General features: G+C 45.2%; 1 protein-coding gene across 1 annotated transcript in view; it reads left to right on the top strand.

Moving 5' to 3' along the window:
• lekr1 (Leucine-, glutamate- and lysine-rich protein 1) overlaps positions 1–2055 on the top strand; it is a 52945-nt gene extending 50890 nt beyond the window's left edge. The window contains exon 6 of the mRNA XM_029715909.1: positions 271–2055. Coding sequence (XP_029571769.1) covers positions 271–696 — 426 coding nt within the window. The 3' untranslated portion in view covers positions 697–2055. The remainder of the gene's footprint in view (positions 1–270) is intronic.
• Positions 2056–8968: the final 6913 nt, after the last annotated feature.

Here is an 8968-nt window from a genome sequence, read left to right as displayed (position 1 = left end):
CCATTTCCTTTTGTTTGTCCTTCTCCATGACCAAATGGCTCACTCACATTTCAGTAAGCTTCATTAGCATGACTGATCGTAGTATCTCTCTCTCTCTCTCTCTCTCTCTCTCTCTCTCTCTCTCTCTCTCTCCCTCTCTCCTCTCCATCTCTCCATCTCTCTCTCTCTCTCTCTCTCTCTCTCTCTCTCTCTCTCTCTCTCTCTCTCTCTCTCTCTCTCTCTCTCCCACTCTCTCTCTCTCTCTCTCTCTCTCATCTCGTTCGATTTCAGGTGGTATTGCTTCAGGAGACAGTGAGGAGAGAGTGTGAGGAGAGAGGGGAGCTGACCGCTGCTCTTACCCAAGCTAGAGAGCAGCTCCTGGTGCTACGACGCCAAGCCCCGCCCCTGGATCTCTCCCACCTCAAGGGCAAACACCCCCAGACAGACCTCCCACATTCCCAGACCAAAGTCAGACTGCCCCTCACCCGCTCCCTCACCCCCCAGCACACACTGAGACCCTCCCCCCCTTACACAGGCACGGGGGGGAGAGAAGGGGGAGGCGTGGGGAGGAATGTGGCATCCTGGCACGGTAGTGGGGGAGGAGTGGGGGAGAAAGGGAGAGGGGGAGAGAGAGGGGGGAACCTGCCCAAACTGAGGACCAGCAGTGAGGTCAAACACAGAGTTCATCTGGTGATGGGGAGGAAGGAGAGATCCTGAAACACACTGTGTTCCTCACACAGATATTTAGGAAAAGACATGAAACGTGCCGCACACACATATAGATGGTCACCTACACTCACAGGCACATGATACACTGTGGGCCGAGAATTCTGCTTCAATAAAGTTCACAGACACTCACACTCCATCCCAGAGACAAACACACTTGAGTTCACACACACATTCAAACAGCCTCCCTCAGTCAGTTTCAATGGCACGCAACAGCTTTCAAACAAACACACACTCACACTCCATCACGGGGCCAGGAGAGTAGAAGCATGACAGCACATCCCCTGCCACCCGCAGACACAAACAAAGGCCTGACATGCACTCACTGCAGCACGCACACACACACACACGCACGCACACACACACACACGCACACACACACACACGCACGCACGCACGCACGCACACACACACACACACACACACGGACACACTCGCATGCACATACACTCAATTTGTCTCAGAGCCTTCTCTGATACAGATGTGCTATAACTCACTCACACACACGCTAACGCTCAAACAGCATTGTCCCTCACATGGATGGTCTCACTCACACACACACACACACACACGCCTGTCTGAATATTGGTAGTGGAGCTATGGCACAGCTATGGACAGCAGTCACACACACATTGTCCTCCTGTGTGGTTTTGTGTGAAAGCATCCCATAATATCTATTGATGTTTTTTTGTGCGACTCTTTGCGTCGTTGTTCCTGGTGCTCACGTTCTCCCTCCAGATGCACTCCTGACCTTTCACCTCTCCTTTCATCTCCTCCTCCCCATCACCCTGCGGCCTCGCGCCTCACTTCCTGCTACCGTGACCTCCACTTCCTGAACCTCCTCTACCGCTCTTTGAAGAGGGCAGGTCTTTCAACACGGACCAGAGAGTTATAAACACACTGCTTGCCCTCTCTCCCTTGCTTTCTGTCTCTCTCTCTCTCTCTCTCTCTCTCTCTATTTTTCTCTCTCACTACCTTTTTGCCCCCATCTATCTCTTCCTTCCACCCTCTCTCTGCCAGTCTCCCTTTCTTCCTGTGATTGTGGGTATGTAATGGGTGGCCTTGTATGTACGTGTGTTTTGGGTGACCATGTCTCAGTGAGGGTGAGGGAGAGGGATGCAGTGTGAATGGACACTGCTGTTCCCACACTGGGGCAGTCCTACAAGGAAGGCCTTAGTCACTAAGGCCTGCTTAGGGAGCGGTCGAAATGTACACAACGGTTACTCAGAGGAAAATGGGGGAGGGTCATGCTATTTCAATTTCAGTCAGGGGGGTGTTTAGTGCCTTTCATTTAGTCCAGGGGAGGGTCATGTCATTTGTAATTGATTAAATGTCATATTACTCAGTGTTTATTTGCTTATTATATCTGGATGTGTGACCGATGCTGCCCCTCATCCCTGATTCTCTGCTGGGCGCGCAATATCAACTGTGCCTAGTGTGGTCGCAATCAAATGATCCCTTACCGATACTAGAGGTTATAGGCCTAGTCTATACGAAGAGCGCGCTCGGAGAAGGACAACGTTATATTGCTAAGAAAATGTACTTTCTTCCTGGGTTTTTGCGCTGCTGGGATGGTGTGAAACTTGGCTACACTGCATTACACTGCAATGGATAGGCTACACCAATCATGGGCCCTGGCCTGCCCTGCTCTGGCTGAGGAAAACTCTGCTGACCAATGGCTGTGCTGTGTATGGTGGCACTTCAGGAATCGAGTCAAAGGCTTCCTCCAAAAAATGTGTAATATCTGTGCACGCGGACTAGGCTAATTAATGTCCTGTTCAGTTTGAGAGGGAGAGTGTGAAGATGAGAAGACCTAATCAGTTGTTCAACTGAATACAGTCAACTGTGTCTTCCGCATTTACCCCTCTGAATCAGAGAGGTGCAGGGGGCTGCCTTCATCCACATCCACGTCTTCGTCGCCTGGGGAACAGTGGGTTAACTGCCTTGCTCAGGGACAGAGCAACAGATTTTGACCTTGTCTGCTCGGGGATTCGATCTAGCAACCTTTCGGTTAGTGGCCTAACACTCCTACACGCCAGGCTAGAAAACAGGAGGTAAGCTTTCTACTGATATAATTGATTTGAATAAAAACAATATGTTTTGTTGCCCATAATGAAGCTATTTATCAGCGTTATTGACCTCGCAATAAATCATATTCGAGTTATTTCCTTAACTTACATTACTATGAAGCGGCAGCAGATGCATGCTACTGAAAGGCTAATTCGAGAAGGTCCAATTAATTTGAACAGTTTTCATTTGACTTTGACTTTAGGCTACCAACAACACAAGGGCTCTGTGTTGGAACCTATGTCTTCCAATTCAAACAATAAGAAGTAGGCTTACCTGTTTGACAGAATAAATGATGCTTTATGCTAGAAACAAGATGTAAAATGCAGGAAAAAGGCATGACTCCGATGCTTATGGGATATCTTTGGTTTGTCTCTTTGACGTTCAGTGGCTGAGCTACAACCTTCTATAGCCGAGGAAACAAAACATTTACTTTGCTTGGGAAGTAATGTGCTATTCTGTCACTATCAATTGACATTCAACATTTCAACAGGCTATTAAACAACATACTAACTCTAAATCAGTCAGGAGCGAGCCATGTAGCCTAAGAATGAATTATTTAGGTTATATTATTATTATTTAAAGGATATAGCCTGCCATTTAACAATGAAGCATGAATCGTGAAGCGTTTGTGACACACTAGAAGCTGGCAGGAGCCGATACATTTCACATTTAGGGTGTATAAAATGAAATGTTAAATAATTATTTCATAGAATTAAATAATAATGACATGAAAAATACCTTATTAGTCTATAGTCATTCTACAGTGCCTTTGAATTCCCTTTTAGAAACACAGGTTTGTTTGGCCAGTCTTTGGTTTGAGGAACATGTGGTGAGCTATGCTTGCCTAGTTTGTTCATTTAGCCAAGCAGATGTTCTTATATTACCATGCCCTAATCACAGTCAATAAATATCTATTTCTAACAAAAATGTCATGGAATAAACTAAAATAAATTAGAAAATTAGAGTTTCCCAAAGCAAAAAAATTGTTACAAGTGCATATAGGCCTACCTAATGATATGCGGCTGCTGTGTTTAATTAAAAAAATATATATATTAAAACTTTTTGTCAAATTCATTGATGATCAGATACTTCAGTCTTATCTGGTTCTGTTGCACAACATTTTTACAGTTGATAACACTGTTCCAAACTTCGACTATCCTCTTATTTAGCAATAGCCTGTATAGAAGTCATAATGTCTCAGGTGCAATGGCATGCGCTCCTTCATTGTCATGCTCTGTTGTGGTATTGGAAAACATTGTGCTTGACCCCAGTCATGTCAAATGACGTAGACTTGCATGAAATGCGTTAATAAAAGGCCATTTTTTGTCGTTACAGTCCCATCGCTGCAACTCCCGTACGGACTAGGGAGAGGCGAAGGTCGAGAGCCATGCGTCCTCCGAAACACGACCCTGCCAAGCTGCACTGCGTCTTGACACACTGTTCACTTAACCCGGAAACCAGCTGCACCAATGTGTCGGGAAACCACCGTACACCTGGTGACCGAAGTCAGCGTGCATTCGTCCGGCCCGCCACGAGGAGTCACTAGAGCGCGATGGAACAAGGAAATCCCAGCCTGCCAAACCCTCCCCTAACCCAGACGACGCTGGGACAGTTTTGCGCCGCCTGATGGGTCTCCCGGTCACGGCCGGCTTGCGAAACAGCCTGGGATCAAACCCAGGTTTGTAGTGCCGCCTCGAGAACCGCTGCGCAACTCGGGAGGCCCTGCTTTTATTATAATGGAGATACCCCCTTGTCCACGGTGGTCTACAACTCCACAACCATCTGGATACTTTGCCATGTGATGCTTACAAAACGAAGAACTGTTTCTGAAGGCTCTGGTCTGTCCTAGGAGTGAGGGTAAACGGTATACATGCTCTCTGCTATACACTTTAGGTTTTCATTATTATTTTGGGCATATGGGAGGGCCACTTGTATTTTTTCAAGTGTTCAGGGGGGGATCGGGTAAAAATATATTATAAATAACGTAGTTCAACACAGTTGAAGACGTGAGGCACTCTGTGTGTGTGTTTTCATATGCTATTGTCATTGCAGAACAGGCATGCGCATGTGTCAATAGGGAATTGAAGTGTGTTGAGAGTTGATTCCGCCTACACACTTGTGAGGGAGTGATGTGTGTGTCTATGTGTGTGTGTGTGTGTGTGACTAACTCCTTGTTCGTCATCAGGGAGTCCCTAACCGCTGCTCCCCTACGTCTTTGTGGCCATTGTGGAATTCGCCGTCCCATGAGCCTTCACTCACCCATAATCAGTGTCACCCAGGCAACCAGAGAAAGAATGCTCAGTATTCACCGTGGTGACGCTGTAAGTGTGTGAGGTTGTGTAGGTGTTGGTTAATGACAATAAAACCTCTGTAGCATGTCGCTTAAGAGTGTGTGATTGTGAGTGCTGAATAATAAACTTCTTGGGTGTATGTCACTTGGATTAGTGTGTGTGTGTGTGTGTGTGTGTGTGTGTGTGTGTGTGTGTGTGTGTGTGTGTGTGTGTGTGTGTGTGTGTGTGTGTGTGTGTGTGTGTGTGTGTGTGTGTGTTGCTGTGTTCATGTGTAGGTTGTTGGATGAAAACGCCTCTTGGTGTGTGTACTGTAGCTCGGCTTCTCGCCTCTACAGCTGCTGTGTCCTAATAACAGGGCAACCACTGTTGGAGACGCGTCCACCTTAGTAACCACACATACGTACATTACCCATGCAACGTCACCCACTCATACAGCAGTGTGTAACCTTAGTAACCACACATATATACATTACCCATGCAACGTCACCCACTCATACAGCAGTGTGTAACCTTAGTAACCACACATACGTACATTACCCATGCAACGTCACCCACTCATACAGCAGTGTGTAACCTTAGTAACCACACATACATACATAACCCATGTAACGTCACACATTAAACAATATGCACAGCTGTACAATGTCAGGCCAGAACATGGCTCCCAGACACACACACACACAACTAACACCCACTGAACTACACACACAGCTGTACAACATCAGACCAGCACAGGGCTACCATCCAAGGTCACCGCTCTGGCTTCCCAGTACATACAAATAACCGTGTGTGTGGTTGTGTGTGTGTGTGTGTGTGTGTGTGTGTGTGTGTGTGTGTGTGTGTGTGTGTGTGTGTGTGTGTGTGTGTGTGTGTGTGTGTGTGTGTGTGTGTGTGTGAAAACAACTTTCTGTCACTGGATCCTAACATGCAACATTTTGTACCGGAGGCAGACGACTACGACCATCCACCATCCTCATCCATAACACCCCAGAACATCATCCTCATCCATAACACCCCAGAACATCATCCATAATACCCCGGAACACCATCTTCATCCATAACACCCTAGCAAAACAGAAACCTACTTGAAGGGAACAGCGCTCACTGTTACCCCTAGTGGCCGGTATCCACGTCATCTGCTGACGTCCTCAGGCATGGATGGACTTCTAATAGTGATTTGTATCATGGGTGGCCTGGCTGCACATTCACTGAGAAACCTCTCCATCTTCTGTACTGTGTCGCCCTCTACTGTCTACTATCCCTGTCCTGCATCTCACCATGAGCATTAGAATTATATAGTATTGCTTCTGTTAGTTTTTGCCTGAGGATTGACATTGGGGCCCCGGCCCAATATTGCTGATGTGTGAGACGATTGGAGAATTCTGTGTCCAACTCTCATCTTAGAGGCATTGTGCTCGAAGAACAAAATGGCTGTCATTCCTTCTGTCAAGCTGTCAGATTGACTTTCATCATGCATTGGCAGAGCAACCTCTGTGCTACCTGTTGACTTCTAATATCCAGAGTTATGATATAGGGCTATGATATAGAGTTATGATATAGGGTTATGATATAGGGCTATGATATAGGGCTATGATATAGGGTTAAGATATAGGGCTAAGATATAGGGTTATGATATAGGGCTATGATATAGGGCTAAGATATAGGGCTAAGATATAGGGCTATGATATAGGGCTATGATATAGGGCTATGATATAGGGCTAAGATATAGGGCTATGATATAGGGCTATGATATAGGGTTATGATATAGGGCTAAGATATAGGGTTAAGATATAGGGCTGTGATATAGGGTTATGATATAGGGCTAAGATATAGGGCTAAGATATAGGGCTATGATATAGGGTTATGATATAGGGCTATGATATAGGGTTATGATATAGTGCTAAGATATGGGGCTAAGATATAGGGTTAAGATATAGGGTTATGATATAGGGTTATGATATAGAGCTAAGATATAGGGTTATGATATAGGGCTATGATATATAGGGTTAAGATATAGGGTTAAGATATAGAGCTAAGATATAGGGTTATGATATAGGGCTATGAGATAGGGCTAAGATATAGGGTTAAGATTTCGGGTTATGATATAGAGCTAAGATATAGGGTTAAGATATAGGGCTATGATATAGGGCTATGAGATAGGGTTAAGATATAGGGCTAATATATAGGGCAGGCCTCAAGTACTATAGTAGATTACAGCTCTCAACTGATTATACAAATCACTCATAAATAAATGAACAAATAAACTGAAAAGGTAACCAACTGGTAAAGGTAAACAGTCTGTCTGTCAGGGGAATACCTGGAGAACTACAACATCCATCAGTAAATGGTAACCATCTACACCTCAAAGGCATTGCATAGGATTATGGATTTTCTCCAATGAATCTATACTTTTTCTCTCTTTTCCCCTGTGATTCTACGAGACATCAGATGATAGAAAAGTAAGGAGGAAACCGTCAGGATAACTTAGAAAACTGATAGGAGTAGATATACTTTAAAACATGCCTAGACAGCTCTATTCCGTTCGGCTGTGGTCGGAGTTTAAATACCAACATTACAGGTCTCCCATGGTAGGTGCAAACAACACCTCCTCTAACTGCTTCTGGCTGAGAAGAAAGAACACCTTGTGCGTCTTCTGATGGAAGCGGTGAGGAACCTGCCAACCCCTGACAGCTAAATGGATGTGCATAGAGGAACGTTCTATCTCCACTTAGCTGTTCAATGGGCACAATCTGTTGAATGAATAATCTGTTTATTTCAGCCTGTATGTTACTGGAGATGGATAGCAGTACAAAGGCAGATTGGGAAGATACTTGTCTACCCACCTACGCACCCACACAGCATTACAGCCAAGTTGCCAACTCACACTCCACATAACCAACAATAAATCATGGAAATGAAAAGTGGAAAACAGCATGGAGTTTACTCTACCTAATCTTATTGTGTGTGTGTGTGTGTGTGTGTGTGTGTGTGTGTGTGTGTGTGTGTGTGTGTGTGTGTGTGTGTGTGTGTGTGTGTGTGTGTGTGCGTACGTGTGTGCGAGAGAGAGAGAGGTGAGAGAGAGATGTGTGAGAGAGAAAGAGAAGAGAGAGAAAGAGAGGTGAGAGAGAGATGTGTGAGAGAGAAAGAGATGTGACAGGAAAAGATGTGAGAGGGAGAGATAGAGATGTGAGAGGGAGAGAGAGATGTGAGAGGGAGAGATAGAGATGTGAGAGGGAGAGATAGAGATGTGAGAGGGAGAGATAGAGACGTGAGAGGGAGAGATAGAGATGTGAGAGAGAGAGATAGAGATGTGAGAGGGAGAGATAGAGACGTGAGAGGGAGAGATAGAGACGTGAGAGGGAGAGATAGAGATGTGAGAGGGAGAGATAGAGATGTGAGAGGGAGAGATAGAGATGTGAGAGGGAGAGATAGAGATGTGAGAGGGCAGGGATGTATGCTGTGATCTGATATAGTATACTCTGTACTTTTCCCTTTAGATGGTGTCTGCACCAGGGCGGACTGCAATCAGTCAGCTAAATACACTAACACTGTATTTCTTTCATGGAGGACTGGTTTGAATTGTGAGGATGATCACACCATTTATTTTCATCATGCTAAATCTATTGGTTTTCTACCCAAAGTTGCAAAGAAAATGTTGGGATCTATTTAATAAACACAGGAGACCAGCAAAATGGATTTTAAAAAAGTGTGGGGGTATAGCAGGAACAGCGGCATCTAGTGGTCAAAACGTACAAGCGACTTCAGTGACTAATTTCTCTGAACAGGGATGAAAAAACATCACAGATTCACAGGGAATACATTAAATAGTATGGAGAAGCAATATTCCAAGCCTTAACTTCATACTACTTGTCTAACATAGAGAACTGATACTGGTTGTTGGT

This window comes from Salmo trutta, chromosome 26 (genome assembly GCF_901001165.1).
Source record: "Salmo trutta chromosome 26, fSalTru1.1, whole genome shotgun sequence".
Lineage (NCBI taxonomy): Eukaryota > Metazoa > Chordata > Actinopteri > Salmoniformes > Salmonidae > Salmo > Salmo trutta.
Note: the sequence above shows the minus strand (reverse complement) of the source record. Positions and strands in the feature narration are given on the sequence as shown.